This window comes from Vanellus vanellus, assembly GCF_965231255.1.
Source record: "Vanellus vanellus genome assembly, contig: HAP1_SCAFFOLD_35, whole genome shotgun sequence".
NCBI lineage: Eukaryota > Metazoa > Chordata > Aves > Charadriiformes > Charadriidae > Vanellus > Vanellus vanellus.
This window is the reverse complement of record NW_028128889.1, coordinates 1,743,551-1,760,447: the sequence shown is the minus strand read 5'-3', so window position 1 is coordinate 1,760,447 and position 16,897 is coordinate 1,743,551. Positions and strand designations below refer to the sequence as shown.

Sequence of the window (16,897 nt, the reverse complement as noted above, 5' to 3'; positions counted from 1 at the left end):
GCTCAGAGGGCTTTTCACTCACACCTGCACTAGAAAATCCTCCTCAGGGGCAAGGCAGGGATGGATCCTGGAAAGTCTCTCCCAGCTCAACATTGCTGGTCCTGTGGCTTCAGCAAGAAAATTTGCAACAGGGCCATGATGATGATGCTGCAAACACTGCCGTGAAAAATGGAAGCAGTTGGGCGCGTGGCTCTTTGGGGCTTGGCAGTGTCCCTGTGCGGAACACTGTCCATTAAAACAGGGAGCTCCATTGCCCTCTCCCCAGCTATCCATGTAGCACTGAGGTTGGGCACAGCACAGCAGCTGCTGCTGGTACAAAAGCCTCCTAGGAAAGGGCAGAGCTCGTTGCAGACCAAAGCAGACACGTTTTCATTGCCCGTGCACGTGGTGATCTTTCCTGAAATGGTGAGTGTCTGTCACAACATGGCCCATGACACAAGGATGTGATGAGAAGCAGGACATGAGCTGGAAGGCGTGGGAGGTGGCCACAGGGAGAAGAAACCAAATTGGTTTTGGTCACAACTGCACAGCTTGTCTGTGGGTATGGGGAACAACATTGTCCACATTTTTACGTAGCCAAATGGTGTTCACTTTCAATGTGGTTTTATTGAGAGGGAAGGAGGTGGAGAGGACAGACACAATTTGTATGGGAGAAGCACATGTTCACCCATGTGGCCACACACAGACCCATTGAGCAGCATGCCCAGCCCTACTGACAAGCCGGTAGGAGAAAAGCTCCTGAGGAGGGTGGATGGAACAGGCAGGTAAAGAGGGGGAGAGCTGGGCGTCCCAGAGCAGACAGGGAGAGACAGGGGTCTGGGAAGAGACAGGAAGGGAAGGTCAGGGCTCTTGGAGAAGACAAAGAGAGTCACTGGTATGCTCCCATCTCTGACAACTCCAGTGACAGCAATCCCTGTGATGGCCATCCCCCTCCCAACCTGAATTCAAGATCTTGTGCTTTTATGCCACATAGGAGGTGCAGGAGAAATCCCAGCCTTTGGGCTTATTGCTCTGCAGTGTGTCCTGTGCTCTGCTGGAGGGTTTAGTTCCCCACGCCATGGAACATGCCTTTTCTAGCCTCGGTTTGGGGTTCCCACCCCACCCCTTTTAGATTTTCATTTTCTTTTTAGATTTTTGTTTTCCTCATCTGCATTTCCTTTTCGTTGTTGTGCCTGCCCCTGCCCATCCAGTCAAATCCCACACGAGGGTTTGCTCGGCTTGCACTCACCTCTGAGGGAGATGATGTGCTCAGCACCTGTGAGGCGCTCATGCACGGGGAAGCACCACGCTGTCCCAGTGCCTGCCTCAGCACTGGAAAGAGGACTGTCAGATCCTGCCATTTCTCTGTTCCTCTGGGGATGGACCCAGCTAGATGAGAGGGTTGATGTGGGAGGAGGGCCTGCTGGACCATTTTGGCTGTGGTGGACTTCTGGAGGGAATATTTGAGATAGACCCACCAGCACCGTGGGACCATGGGTACGTGAGCTCTTCCACAGAAGGTCAGTGTCACGTGGCTGCAGCGAACAGGACATGGTGGCATTTAAAATCCCACGAGAGGTGTGCAAGATGGCCTGAACCTGAGGCAGCTCCAGTGCCCTTGGAGAGATGGGACCAGGGATGGGCAGGGAGAGGGCAGGTCCCATCTGTGGGGTTTAGCTGGGACTAGTCACAATATCTCCCTGAGGAGCACACCTCTCGCATGCCTGTCTGAGCTCAGGCAGGGCTGGCACCAAGACAAGGGCTCCTGGGGCAGGGCAGAAGGAGCTGAGCTAGGAAAGTTTGATCTGATGACCCCCAGGTTCAAGCCCCAACTTCAGCAATGCGTTCCCCCTTGGCCTTTTGCAGAGCTGTCCTGTCTTCTTCCAGCCTTCCCTGGTCCTTGTATGTCCACCTTCCCCAGGCACAGGGCAGAGCTTCCCCCAGGATGGGCACTGCTTGGGTGGGGCAGAGGGTAGCAAGAAGGGCTTCAGTAAGAGTGTTGGCAGCCAGAGGAAATCAAAAAGTTGTGGTGGCACTGCTGAGTGGGGCAGGGTGCCTGGTGACCAAGGGGATGTGGAGAGAGTGTCAGTGAACTGACTGGTCCTACGTGACTCTCACTCATACAGGCATGAAGAGTTGCAGCCAAGGGTGCTGAAGGTGCTGGCCAAAGTCATTGTGTGGCTGCATCTCCAATCCTGGGAAAGCCATGGAACTCAGGGAGGTTCCTGATGCTTGGCAGAAGGCAAACCTCCCACCCATCTTCATGAAGAGCCAAGAGGAAATTCAAGGAACTACAGTCTAATCAGCCTGACCTATGTCCCCAGGAAGGTTATGGACCAAATATTCCTGGAAGCCATTCCCAAGAACTTGATGGTCAAGAAGGGGATTGGGAACTGTCAGCATTACCTCAACAACGGCAAACTGTGCCTGACCAACCTGAATGCCTTTTACAACAACACGATGGGCCCTTGGGATGGGGGGTGAGGTGGATGCAGTAGTCCTTGACGGCTTGGTGAAAGGGGCTGCCTGGGTGGAATATGTTTATCCAAGACAAATGCCATGTTCCCCTTGCCACTGCACTGGGACAACACTATGCAACAGGCCCGGCTGGGGATGACCGCTGGAAGACAGCTCTGCAAAGAGGGTGGGTGGACAGCAAATGGGAGAGGAGGGAGCAGCGTGCCCTTAGGATTGGGAATGCCAACAGCATTCTGGGCTGCATTAGCAAATTCAGAGGCAGCAGGGAAAGGGCAGTGATGCTTTCCCTCTGGGAACCGCATCAGGACTGCTGTGTTCAGTGTGTGGGTTTCCCACTGCCCCACATGGCCTCCAACACCACATGGACCAGGGTGCATTCAGGGCTGGAGAAATGTCACCCCCAAACAGGCCCCATCGCAGCCCTTTCTCCTTCTTCCCCAAGTAGTCCCCTCTTTGTTCCCTCCCACCAGTGCCTGCCCCTGCCCAACCCCAGCTGAATCCCACGTTGGTGTGTGCAGACAGCTCTGCTGCGGGGTCTGGCAGCATCTAGGCCAGGAGAGATTGCACAGGTCTGGCCATGCCCCCTGCAGGCACTGAGCCCAGCAGGAGGATGGAACTGGCCGTGCAGCAAAGGTCCCTCCCTGGGCCTGGGGTGTATGGCCAGAGGTGGAAGTGGTCAGGGTGCGGGGCTGGTTTGCTCCCCATTGCCCTGGGGCAGCTTCCCCTGGGTGTCCAGGGACTGTGGCACAGACCAGCTCATCTCTTGTCCACCTTTCACACCTTGCTTCATCTCCGTGAAACCTGGCTCTGTGTGGTGATCACTCTTCTGAGTCTCCATTCACTGCCCACCCCAGGGAACGTGCACAATCCCCATCCCCTCCTCACCCCTCCAGACTCCTTTCCAGAGGAACGATAGATGCCATCAGCCCTGTCATACATGTGGCAGCCTAAAGAGCCAATGAGGAGCTCATGCAGCATCTCCGCAGCCCCTGCTCAGCAAGAAGGCAGCATTTAAAACCAACATTTGTGTCTAATGGATCCCAGATGTACTGCGAGCTTATCCCCACAGTCACAGGGAGAAGAGGAGAAAAGACACATGTACTGGTGAAGGAGCTGAGGAGGAGTCAGCATTGTGCCCTGGAGGCAAAGGCCATTGACATACGGGCTCCCATAGCACAGGCCACTGAAAAAGTTGAGATCTGCGGAGAACCAGGGTGCAATGACCATCCCTGCCCTCGGCCCTGGATAAACTGGGTGGGGTGGGTTGGTCATGGCTGTCAGTGAAGCCTCACACAGCCGCTCCCTCACTAACTCACCCCTCACCCCAGTGGAATGGGGGCAGAGACTAGGAAGAGCAAAAGTCAGGAAAGTCATGGATCAAGATAAATATAGTTTAATACGCAAAGGAAATAAAAAGAAGAAAGAATAAAAAAAAATAAACAAGAAGATAATAAGAGTCAAACTCCACCTTCCACAAGTACACGAATGCCCAGGCAGTCCCCAATCAATGGCTACCCACCCAAAACAACCTCCCCTCCAATTTTATTGCTGAGCATGATGCTATATGGCATTGCATATCTATTTGGTCTGCTGTCCTTGCTGTGTCTCCTCCCAACTTGTTGTGCACTCTCAACCTATTCACTGGAAGGGCAGTGTGAGAATGAGACAGTCTGGATGCTGTGCAGACACTGTTCAGCAAAAGCTAAAACAGGGGCGTGTTATCAACATGGTTTTGGTCCCCAATCCAAAACACAACACCTTACGAGCTGCTATGAAGAAAATGAGCTCCATCCCAGCCAGACCCCCTACACTGGGTCAAAGCTTTCCAGTGGGGAAGGAGGGCTGAGGTGGAAAGCCTGATCCTCCACAAATGGAGGAGATGGGGCAAGGGAGTGGTTGTCCCAGTGAAGAGAGAAGACCTTGAGCTGGAGCCAGAGGAGCACAGCTGGAGCAGGAACTTGCTCATTTCCCTGGGAAGAGGGGAGGGAAAGGTGGAGGGAGGGAGATGCAGGAGATGATCTTGTTTTAGCCCTCATAAAGAGGAACTGCTTGAATCACTCCAGCCGGAGAGGTGGAGAACCTATCTTTGCAGCAAGAGAAGCAAAGGCTTCTCACTCAGCTGCTGAGCTGCTGCTTCCCCAGCTGGTTCCTGAGACGTGCATGCAGCAGGGCCTGGCCAGGGGCAGGAGGAGATGTGCATGGATGTAACCCACGTGAGCCACCCAATAGGAATGGCCCATTTTTCCTTGGCAGTGCAGTGAAGGTAGACCTTTTTTAGTGGCTGCCATGTGAGCCTCATGCTCCTGAAATGTGCACCACAGGGGGGATGCGCACCATGTGACTACCATCCCTGGAACCCACAGTGAGAAAGATGGCCTCATAATGGCCCTTGTAAGTATTCACAAACTTGGCCAAATATCTTTTCTTTACTCCTCCAGAAAAGAAAACATTGACACTTCAGTACTTCCCACATGGTGTTTATTAACAAGGAAAATCAAACCTGTGACATTTTCAAGACTGTTAATTAAACCATGATATTTCTTCCCAAAGACCTTTTGCTATCTTCCCTTCAGCACTCCACAAGCGGTCTCAGTGGCACACACTTCTGAAGAGCCAGCCGGTATCCAGAGCTTTCAAAGGAGCTAGAAGTGTCTTTTGCCTGTGTCAACAAGGGACCATGAGCTCTGGGTGAGGACCAGGGCTTTCCTCATAATTTCTCTGAGTGCCTCCCTAACCTCCCTTTTCCGCAGGCTGTAGATGAGGGGGTTGACCAGGGGTGTGAGGATGGTGTAGAAAAAGGAGAACAGTTTATTAAGCTGCCTCAGAGGAGCTCTTCTAGGCACCATGTAGACAACAAAGAGGGTTCCATAGAAAATGGTGACGAGAGTGAGGTGAGAGGAGCAGGTGGAGAAGGCCTTTTCTCTGCCTGTGCTGGATGGGATCCTCAGGATGGCAGCTATGATGCACACGTAGGAGCCCAGTGTGAAAAGGAAGGGAAAAATGACATCTAAGATACAAAATATGATAGAAATAATTGTGACATCTCTGGTGTCACTGCAGACAAGCTCCAGCAATGGGGTAAAATCACAGAAGAAGTGGTCAATGGCCTTGGGGCCACAGAACTGCAACTGGGATAAGAAGGCCGTGACTACCACCAGCAGCAGTGATCCCCATAGCCAAGAGGCAGCTGTCAGGAGTACAGAGACTTTCCAGGTCATGAGGCTTGCATAGAGCAAGGGCTGGCGTATGGCCAAGTACCGATCATAGGCCATGGCCGCCAGCAAGAAACACTCAGTAGTCACAAAAGAACCAAAGAAGTAGAACTGAGCCAGGCAGCCGTGTGCAGAGATGCTGCTGTCCCCAGTCAGGAAGCTGGCCAGCAACCGAGGCAGGATGGTGGAGCTGTAGCAGGTCTCCAAGGAGGACAGATTGCCCAGGAAGAAGTACATGGGGGTGTGCAGGTGCCGGTCTGCTACCACCAGCACAACGATGAGGATGTTCCCAACCATGGTGACTGAGTAGATCATAAGCAAGAGGAGAAAGAGCAGGTTCTGGAGCGTGGGGACATCACTTATTCCCAGCAGCACAAAATCCATGGATGATGTCCTGTTGTCCCTTTCTCCTTCTTCCATGTTGTTTTTCTTTCAGTTCCTCAGCTTCCACAAAGAACCGCTATCAGAAATAATCACGCTTCAGTGTTTAACTTGAGAAATTTTATGTGTAGGACATTGTTCTTTTCACGACCTTTATGTGTTTCGTGCCTCATGAAAGCAAAAAAAAATGTTTTTCCTGATGGGTACAGAACACTCATCCCAGCAGACCCCCCGGAGACTGCAGATGTGAGCTGCCCAATGGAAGTTCTTCTTTCTCACGGCAGGATAAATCTATGATGTGCATTTGCTCACACAGAAACAGAGAACTTTCATATGCCTGTGGGTATGCCCAGCAAGTCATAGAATCATAGAATGGTTTAGGCTGGAAAGGACCTTGAAGATCATCAAGTTGCATTCATGGTGTTGACGACTGACATCCTTCTGCTGTCAGGAAAGACAAAGTGTGCCAGAGAAAACAAACCCCAGTCAAAAAGATGCCATTGTGGGAAACATTATGCCAGACACCACCCTTCCGCCAAAGCAAGGGATGGGCACATTGCAGGTGAGTGGCCACAGCTCTCTGAAACACTCCCATGAGGAGGAAAGGATTCCCACCCCACTCCTTCCCCACCACCCAACAGGCCAATCCCTTCCATTGAGAAAGGGCAGGTCAGGAGATACTGCCTCAGATGACCAAAGCACTGTGCTGGGGGACTGCCAGAGAGCATGCTGAAAACCACATTGCGGGTCAAAATGTGGCATAAAAAGTGACAAGGAAGGGATCAAAAAAACCCCAAAATAGGGAAGGGGTTACTGGGAGTGAGCCAAGGCACATGGGAGAGGTTGTGCAGGGAGGAAGGATGGGAGGGCAAAAGAAGGCAAGTCCAGGCTCTCTTCAGTGATTCCAAGAAGAAAGAACACATTGAAATACAGGAAATTGGAATTTAAAGATAGCGTGGTGAAATACTGGAAGAGCTGCCCAGAGAGGCTGCAGAGGTTTCATCCCTGTGGCTATTAAAAACTTGACTGGGCATGGTCCTGAGCCGCCTGCCTCAGCTGACTCTGCTTTTAGGAAGCGGGGGCTGAACAGGCTGATATGCTGGGGTGGCTTCCAAGCCCAGCCGCTCTGTGACTCTGTGACTGGGAGCTGCTGGGCAGAACCTGTTGCTTCACATTTTTCCCTCATGAGCAGTGGTTCCTGAGGGGTTTGAGGATGCCTGCCTGCAGATCCCAGCCCAGCAGCAGGACTTCGGCATGGCCAGCTGTGCTTGAGGGGCTGCCTGGGCAAGCAAGACATTAAGGGGGGTGTCCGCAGGGTGCTGGGGCTGAGGTGGGATACGATCAGGGTCAGGGGCGTTGGCAATGCCAGGACATGCCTCAGCGCATGATTGGAGAAAGCTCATGCCCAACAACCACAGCTCTGTGCAACAGCAGTGCCCTCCAAGGGCCTCACACCCACCTCTTGGGCTGGAATGCACTTGTTCCAGCGGTGATAATCAAAGGAACTGTGCCGAGAGTTTGCCAAAAACTATTCAGAATGCCTGATACCCCCAGCCCTCTCCACTGCAGGGGAGTGACAAAGCTGAGAGCTGGAAAAAAAAACCCAACAACTACATGGTCATAATCCTAATTCTGAGAGTGAGAAAACATATAAAACCCATCAACAACAACAACAAAAAAAATAACCAAATCATGAGACAATTGAAGTAGCCCCGTGAAGGATGAAGTGAAGGGCACAGGCAATGTGGCCCCACACAACCTGCCCAAATGCTCTCCCGCCTTCCCAGCTAAGGAAGGAAAGTGTCCCGGGGCTGTCCCTGGGATGTCACTGTGCAGTTCCAGGGGCCCGGGGGAGTCTGGTGGAAGGTGGAAGCTGGGGTGGGAAGACATGCAGGAAAGGACGGGGCTGAAACTCTTATCTCGATGCTCTCATTTATTGTCTTTGAAGACCCAGCAGCCTGACTAATAACACTCACACCTAAACAGCCCCCTGCACATCCATCACAAACCTGCAGTCCTCATCATGAAGCAGTGACATCAGCTCTGATGGATCATGGCAATGAAGTCCAAGTTCAGCGTCTTACCTTCTGCCTCTTCCCTACCATGACCTTCTCTTCTTGGACCTCACCACAAGCCCTGAACCTGGGCTCATTCCTTACTCTGCCCTTGCCCTCTTCTCCCAGCAGCTGCTAAGGTGAGTCTCCAGCAGCACCTGAAGGCTCCCTCATCTCTCAAGTCTGCCCGGGTTTATAGCAGAAAGGAGACTCTAAAGGTTCTCGCTGTGGCGTGTCGCCCCTGAGGATTTGCAGAGAGTAGAACCAGTATAATTGTCTCCCTGGTGGGATGGAAGCTCTGAGGTGGTAGAAACTGCTTCAACAGCCTCAGGCACTGCTGACCCCCATGAAACATGATGTAAACTGAGGCAGGGAAACTGAACCAGGAGCTGCTCTGAATTTGGTGAGCAGAACAAGAAAATCCCCAGAAATCGCATTCACCTCAGTTCCCTTCAGATCACTGCATCAATTCACACAGCATGAGAAAGCCTCAGACCTTCTGAGGCAGAGGGACCTGCCTTGTTGGCAGATGAAGGCAGCAGAGCGGTGGGTATGTCCTTCCAGATAGGAGACCTGTACAGGAGGTGCACAGGGGCCTCCCTTGCTCCTTTGCTAGCCAAGGGGAGCAAGTGGGCATGGCTCCTTCCAGTCCTGGTGGGCTTCCACTTTGGGAGAACCCTCTCCTGTTCCTCTGCCCTGGCTGGAAAGGCAGGAGAGGGAGGCCCAAAGGACACAGATGTTTGTGCTGTTGCTCCCATGGACATGAGATATCGAATAACAGTTTATCTTGGGAGCCTCACACTGAAAGGAAGGTGCTGGGGGTCCCAGTCCAAGCTGGGCACATTCACTCCTCATCCTGGTGGTGATGGTCCAGGAAGAGGGGGAACTCCTTTGCCAGCACAGTTTATGGCCTTTCTTTGGACATTCAATGCTTTTGGTACATTTCTCTCTCCATGCAGAGACTGCACATACCCAAAGGCATCAGACGCAGCCCCAGGAGCCCATGCCCAGGCTATCCCATCCCATTTCTATTTGTTGACTCCCACCTCTATGGTGTTTGCCCTCCAGCTGGAGCCCACCCTTCCCATCTAATCCAGCTGCTAGTGGAGCCCTCAGTGGGCTCCCTCAGCTCACTGCTTTGGAACCTTCACTGCACAGGCTGCACTCAGGCAATGGTGCAATGGTGGCAATGGAGACAGCTTCTTTCCTGCTCCTGCCTCCCACCTGGCTGTCTCCTCTGTGGGAAAGCTCATCTGATGAGCTATGGGCCTGAGAACCTGCCATCTGCTCCCACTGAGCCAACCAGGTTCTTTGCCAGGAACACTATGACCACATGATGTATGGGAAGGAGGAGAAGTTTTATTCGATCACAGCTGTTATTTGAGCTTAAGGTACTAATTTAAGGTGCCAGTTACAGTCTTAGAATGTAAGAACAGTCATTGGTTTGCTGTATCAAAATATATGATGTTCTTTGAAATGTTAGAAATATGTAGAAACATGTTATATGTATTTTTGATACTCCTTGAAATGTTATAGCAAATAATAAATATATACTCATGTGTATACATATATACATATAAAAAATTAATATACTTGTCTATGTTATATTCTTTGATCTGTTACCGGCCTCTCAATATTCACTGTCATTACCCGAGACATCCCCCACTGCCAGGGGTGAATACATGCACTGAGGTCAGCTCTGACCTATCACACTCTTACAACTTCTTAAAGAGAGGTTCAGCCTTTACATAGCCAATCGTTGGGCTAAGCCACACACACACCTCCTGGTTAATCTGTCAGGGGCCCAGGAGCTGCAAAGCCAGTAGCTCCCCCCTCACCAAACTGTTTGTGCTGTTAAAACATTCTCAAGGTTTTGACTCCTTGCGAGGCTAAGGGAATGACAGCCGAGGACGACACTGGTTTCCACAACCATGACCTGCTCTTGGTCACCATAGTTGGCCCATCGGGCAGCTGTGCTATAAAGACCCACCTCCCGAGCTGTGTCCAAACACCATCCAGAAACCTCAACGATTGTCTGCACACTGTTGTGCTTCCTTTCCAGTGAACACCAGGTCATTACAGACCCCTTCAGAGGACACATAAGGACTGAGAAACTAAGGAAAATTATGCTCACACTTGGCACATAAGGGCATTTTAAAAGGTCATGAGCCCTCTGGTCTTCTTTTTCTCTCACAACAATGTCACCCTTACCAGCCTCTCCCCTTACCCTCAGCCATAAGGGCTCACTCCATTTGTCGGTCCCATAGAGGAGCTCCACATATCTAAGCATATCTCCTTCGCACTGACAGCTCTCCCCTCCTGATCTTTCCGGCCTGTCTCTCATCATCATCCTCTGCCCATTCATCACAGCACCCCAGTCACGTGGGCTGTCCCAACACACCTCCGTTGTTATTCCCCTCAAGTGAATGAAGAGATGGCACGTGGGACTCCTCCTGCCTGTGCCCCAAGCTGAGGGCACCGGTGCATGTCTGGGCTGCGGCACCAGGGCTGAGAGTGGACTTGCCATGGGGAAACCTGCTGCCAAGCCTCCAAGACCTCATGTGTGCACAGTCTTTGCTCCATGGCAGAGACACGCTGGAGTGGATGGCCGATGGCAATGTAAGGAAGAAATCAGGTGCCCACACAAAGAGTGAACTGTGCTTTCCCCAAAGCCAGAGAGAAACGGGGATGGGCTGTGCAGTCAGAGCAGAAGAGGAGCCTGCTGTCTGTGGCGTCTCTGCAGGCCTGAGGGGCTGTGGTGGAGCTGAAGGGGATCTCAGGAAGGAAGAGATGATGTTGAAAATGTCCTTGGGTGTGGACACGCTGCGGTACAGGCAAACTGTGAAAATCATTGGCCTAATCCATGATTGTATCATCAAGGGGATGGTTAAATGATGGGGGAAACCCCATCAGGGTTTGAGAGGGTATGCACTTGAGTGGAGACCCTGGTGTGATGTTCTTTGTATCCATGCAGTTCCCTGCATCTACAGGGTAGGGAATAGGCACACCTTCTGTCACTGCAGTGGTGGGCTTCAGTCAGTGGCCCAAAGGCACCAAAGTGCTCTGAGATGCTCTGAGTGGTGTCTGTCTCGCAATGAGTCTGAATGGGGATGGGGTTCCTCTATAGGACCTGAGGTGTCCGTGTCAGATGCGTGTAGTTGTGCTGGAGAGCCCTGGCATCTCACGTAGCACTGCAGGCCTGTATTTGGACATGAAATTGAGATGCAGTTGCCCTGAATTCAGTTACGTAATAAAGAGATGCACATGAGACCTTTGTCATTATACTCAAAGGACATGGAGAAAATACAGCTGGTGGAGAACAGAAAGAGAGAGACTTCTCTCTCCCAATGGCACATGACCCCATCTGGTCAGCTGAAGACCTCTATAGGCTGTCCTGGACATAAGGAATAGTTACAGGTTCAGTTTTTGTACGTGTGGGCATCTGCTGTCATTTCAGTTGGCCAAAAGAATTTCCTACCAGCCTCAACAAGATGTCCCCAGACGCTGCCCTGTCTCTATGAACTGCTCCATTAGAGCTTTCAGTTTCCAGCATCCATGTTGGTCCCCTCTGGCACTTCACATGTCACCAGGGGTGTGTGTGTCTGAACAGCTCACTCCTGGCCTCCACCTCCAGTAATTACAATGGGAGATGAAAGAAGGAACTCCCCTGCAGGAGCCTATTTTGGGCACATCTGAGCTGAGGCAAGAGGAATCCCACCACCTGTGGGGTTGTGGCAGTCATGGGAGGAGCTGAGTCCCCTTCCAGCCCCAGGACTACAAACCCAGAAGGAGGTGCCTTGACTGACGCAGCTGCATCCCTTCCCTCAGCAGGGTGAAGAAGATCCCTCCCTGGCACTGTCTGGGTGTCCTGTCTACTGATGAGACAAGGAAAGGTGATATTTAGAGCTAACTCTGTCTGTGAGAGGAGAAATGAAACTGCTGGAAGTCAGAGTCTCTTCCCGGGTGAAGGAGGGAACATCAGTGATTGCTTCAGCCTCTTTCACAGGAGATTCCCCTGGAGCCCCAGGGACACCTCAAGGGAGCCCAGAGGGGGCACAGAAAGTGCCGCCTTGGGCTGGTCCTCTGCTGATGAGCTGGGCCGGGCTCCTGGGACGGAGAGAGCTCACGGCAAGTGGGAGCGCTGCCGAGAGGCGGCTCTGCCCAGGAGCAGCTCCCCGGAAAAGCACAGCAGGGCTGAGGCGCTGCCTGCAGGCGCTGAAGAGACACGAGGGAAGTGAGAGAGAGTTAAAGGCAGTGTGGGGTTGGAGGATGGTGAGAGTTCACTGGGGGAGAAATCTGCTCAGCGCTGAACACAGTAAGTCTCTGGCTGCCGGTCAATGAAAATGAGCGTAGATAGGATCTGGCGGGGCGGCGCTCAGAGTATTTGAGTGTGGAGAAGGACGCGCTGCAGAGCAGGGCTTCCCTGCTGCACCATCAGAGGGACGGGCATGCCGGCCGCCTTCTCCCGGGGACGGCTGCAGGGCTGTGCGGGTGGGTGTGCAGCCAAGGGTGCTCAGCTCTGTCCTGCTGAGCAGGGTCCCTGTGCCCCAGGGGCTGTGTGCCAGGGCAGGGACCCTGCCACCTGCCAGGGGCAGCACTCAGCCTGTCCGGGGAGCTCTTCATGGCACTGCGGGGAGAAGCTGCGGGTGGAAGGAGCGATCCCCAGCAGGGCAGGGCAGGGCAGGATCTTTCTGCTGTCAAGAGGGTGCTGCGTGGGGCAGGGCTGCTCACACCCCCAGATCACCCCCAGGGTGTTCCCGAGGGGACTTTTCAAGGGGAATATTTATGAGGGTAACCTGAAAGTGAAGGAGTCTGTGCTTTGACTTTTCTACTCTGGGTGGGCTGGGTGATGAAGGAGGAATTAAAATTCAACTTTCAGGTTTGGGTGGGGAACAGAGACTCTTCAGCTATTATGCTGAAAGATGCAAAAGTCTCGGGGAAGCAACACAAACACCAACTTCCCTCTGCCTCAGCTTACAGAGAGCTCCAGCATTGTCTCTGCAGGCTCTCCCTCACCTTGCATGCCTTTGCAGAGAACCCTGGTGATGCTCCTTCTTCCTCTCCCTCCTGTCTGTGCCGCCCTTGGGCTTCCCCTCAACTTGCCGGGGAGTGGGGTTTCAGCTGCAGCTCAGACACCCACCCTGTGGGTCCTGCCATGCAGATCTGCACTCTGTAAGTGAATCCTCTTTTCTCCACTGTCCTCTGTTTCTTTGGGGAATAATATGACAGTGTGAACATGCTCCAGGTCAAACCAAGAGTGAATGTGCTCCAGGTCAAACCAAGCACAAAGGAGCCAGGAACAAGGCTGATGGACAGACCAGCTCTCCTCACTCTGCCCTAAGCCACAGGCAATGCTTTTGCATCTCCCCAGATGCAGCAGTTCACTCAGACTACAGGAAAGATGCTGACAGTTTCAGCTCTGAAATAATATTCCCCTGGTAATCTTATGATTATGAGTGGCTAAAATCTGACTTAAATTGTGAATGGGAAAGCTAAATCCCCACCTTGCCCCGTTGCAGAGTAGAACAGAGTACTCTGGAGCGCACAGTGGAGCCTGAGCTCCTCGTGGCACACTCCAACAGCAACCAAAGGAGCTCCAGAAATGGAGCTGAACAAAGGTGCTACTAAGGAATAAGACAACTGGAGCGTTTCTATGAGAAATAATGAGTTATATTGTAAAATGTTTGTCCTAACCTGTCAATAACTTCTCTTCCTTGGGCAGCTCCCTGTGAAGCAGATGTCCAACAGCAGTTCCACCACTGAGTTCCTCCTGCTGGCATTCGCAGACACACGGGAGCTGCAGCTCTTGCACTTCTGGCTCTTCCTGGGCATCTACCTGGCTGCCCTCCTGGGCAATGGCCTCATCATCACTGCCATCGCCTGCGACCATCGCCTCCACACCCCCATGTACTTCTTCCTCCTCAACCTCTCCCTCCTCGACCTGGGCTGCATCTCCACCACTGTCCCCAAAGCCATGGCCAATTCCCTCTGGGACACCAGGGCCATCTCCTACTTGGGATGTGCTGCTCAAGTTTTTCTCTTTTTCTTTCTGATGTCAGCAGAGTATTTTCTTCTCACCATCATGGCCTACGACCGCTACGTGGCCATCTGCCAACCCGTGCACTATGGGACCCTGATGGACAGCAGAGCTTGTGTCCACATGGCAGCAGCTACCTGGGGCAGTGGGTTTCTCTATTCTCTAATGCACACAGCTAATACTTTTTCACTACCACTCTGCAGAGGCAATGCTGTGGACCAGTTCTTCTGTGAAATCCCCCAGATCCTCAAGCTTTCCTGCTCAGACTCAAAACTCAGGGAAGCTGGGCTTCTATTGGTTAGTGCTTTTCTTTTTTTTGGATGTTTTGTTTTCATTGTGGTGTCCTATGTGCAGATCTTCAGGGCCGTGCTGAGGATGCCCTCGGAGCAGGGACAGCACAAAACCTTTTCCACGTGCCTCCCTCACCTGGCCGTGGTCTCCCTCTTTATCAGCACTGGTGTATTTGCGTACCTGAAGTCCCCCTCCATCTCGTCCTCATCCCTGGATCTGGTGCTGGCAGTTCTGTACTCGGTGGTGCCTCCAGCAGTGAACCCCCTCATCTACAGCATGAGGAACCGGGAGCTCAAGGATGCCCTGAGGAAGTGGATTAGACATTTTTTCAGCAGCCACAAACTGCGTACCTTCCTCTGCAAATGATTCCCAGTGTGTGTTGTGATGGGCCAAGCCTTCCATTCCTTCCCTCTTTTTTCCTTCTTTTTGTCTTTTTTCCCCTTGTGATGATCTTTTCTGAAAAGAAATTCTTTTACTCATCCTGTCGTGTTAAGTATCCACCTGTCTTGTGCGACCCAGAGACTTTGGGTAAATAAGAGTCAGGCTCTCTTTGTATTTAAAGAAAAAAATGAGGCAGCTGCAACTTCTTTTTGTGAGACCCACCATCAGCAGCGCATGAATGAGTGGGAAATGAAGAGACCTTTCTGGCTGCAGCAGCCTGGGGCAGGCCGCTCTGTCACCGGGGCAGCAGGAGCTGCCTGAGGATCCCCAGGGCCAGGGCTCTTGTACTGGCCTGGGGAGAGGGGGTGGCCCAGAGGGGCTGCCGACCTCTCCGAATAGCCTGGAGAGGAGGACACAGGGAGCCACTGACTGCCTTGTCCTTGTGCCACAGATGCCCCCCATCTCTGGGGCTGGCCCTGCTCTGCCCCCCAGCAGCTGCTGTGCCCTCCCGAGGGGCTGGGGCTCTGGAGTGAGTTCCCAGAGCTCTGCAGCACCCTGGGGCAGGCACTGCTGTGGGGCCATCTCTGGGATGGAGAGAGGCCAGGGGAGCTGGGAGAGAGCTGGGATGGAGCCGGACTGGGCTGGAAAGTGCCCAGGAGTAAAAATCCTCAGTGTCTGGCTTGTCCTGTGTGACCACGCAGGGTGAGGAGTCACACCAGAGCGGTTGTGGTGCAGCACCAGGGCTTGGGGAAGGGCTCAAAGCCGTGGAGGTGCAGGAGAGAGGAGGCTGGTCTGTGCCCTTGGTGGCATGGACACACTGGGAAGATGGCCCAGGGCCTTTTCTTACCCCCCAGTCTGGCTCACCGACCATGTCCAGTGCCTGTATCAGGGGAACGTCCAGCCTTTCCCCAGCTCTCTCCTGGCCCAGACCCCAGCAGACTCTCAAGCAGGGCTGTCTGTGAATCCCTGTGTGGGATGTGGCTGGGACTGGGCAAGAATTGGGTACTGAGGAGCTTCAAAATATGATGATGTTGTAGTAACACTGACGTAAACCAGGAAAACGGAATATAAAATGTAATTGAAGCAACCAAGGAAACCTGCTGCTGCTCAAATCCTCTGTACTGCCCCAACCCTATTTCATTATTTACCTAAGATTAAAAAGAGGAATAGTAATTAGACGTGATTTATTTACAATTCAATTAAGGAACATACCAGCAGACAATGTAGTATTGTTGATAAGCAGGGTATTCCTGTCAAGAGAGCGATGAACTGTAGGCCTGGTCAGCAAACCCAGAAAACCACTTGGAACTGCCAAGATCAGAGGAGAAGTGGATAAAAGGTAATTCCGGCAGGGGGAGATCACGACCACTGACTCATTGACCACCTAGGTGGTTTCAAAACCAAAAGTACAAGTTAACCAATGTTCAGAACAAGATACCAGAGTGAAACACAACTGTCTTGTCTATACTATTGATGAGCAGCCAACTACTTCACTCCATCAATATTACCATCAGGATGGGCTCAGCGTGAGCTCTCCCTGGATTGCAGGCGGACAGCACGGCAGGTGACTCTCCCCTTGAGCAGGGACGCCTCTCAAGGTTAGAGATTCCTTATCTGAGACTCAGAGATCCTTCCTTACTCAAGGCGGAGAGATCCCTTAACCACGATGGATCCTCAGTAAGTGACTGATAGCATGCTGAATTAATAGTCTGACACACTGCGAATCCATATAGCTACCCACATATTATTCATGTTGTAAGAATAATTCCATTAGACATGAACCAGCCACCAAATCTGAGACTAAGATCGGACCCAGCCAGACCTAGGCTTCAAAAAGGAGTTTAGAAAGCAAGGAGGTCCACACTGAACCTTGTTACTCAACGGAAATGTCATAGAACCATAGAATCATAGAATTGTCTAGGTTGGAAGGGACCTTTAAGATCATTGATTCCAACCATCAAACTAACACTGCCAAAACCACCACTAAACCACTAAACTATGTCCCTAAGCACAATGTCTACCCGTCTTTTAAATACCTGCAGGGATGGTGATTCCACCACTTCCCTGGGCATTGTATTCCACAA

At 52.2% G+C, this 16,897-nt stretch overlaps 2 protein-coding genes across 2 annotated transcripts; one reads left to right on the top strand and one right to left on the bottom strand.

Annotated features, from left to right (window-relative positions):
* Positions 1-5,099: 5,099 nt before the first annotated feature.
* Positions 5,100-6,089, bottom strand: LOC309683942 (olfactory receptor 5AP2-like; the record flags this gene model as incomplete). The annotated part of the gene is made up of 1 exon (XM_082499916.1): positions 5,100-6,089. The coding sequence occupies one exon, from the start codon at positions 6,087-6,089 to the stop codon at positions 5,100-5,102; it is 990 nt and encodes a 329-aa protein (XP_082356042.1).
* Positions 6,090-13,841: 7,752 nt separating this feature from the next.
* Positions 13,842-14,798, top strand: LOC309683941 (olfactory receptor 14A16-like; the record flags this gene model as incomplete). Its single annotated transcript, XM_082499915.1, has 1 exon — positions 13,842-14,798. The coding sequence occupies one exon, from the start codon at positions 13,842-13,844 to the stop codon at positions 14,796-14,798; it is 957 nt and encodes a 318-aa protein (XP_082356041.1).
* Between the last annotated feature and the right edge of the window lie 2,099 nt (positions 14,799-16,897).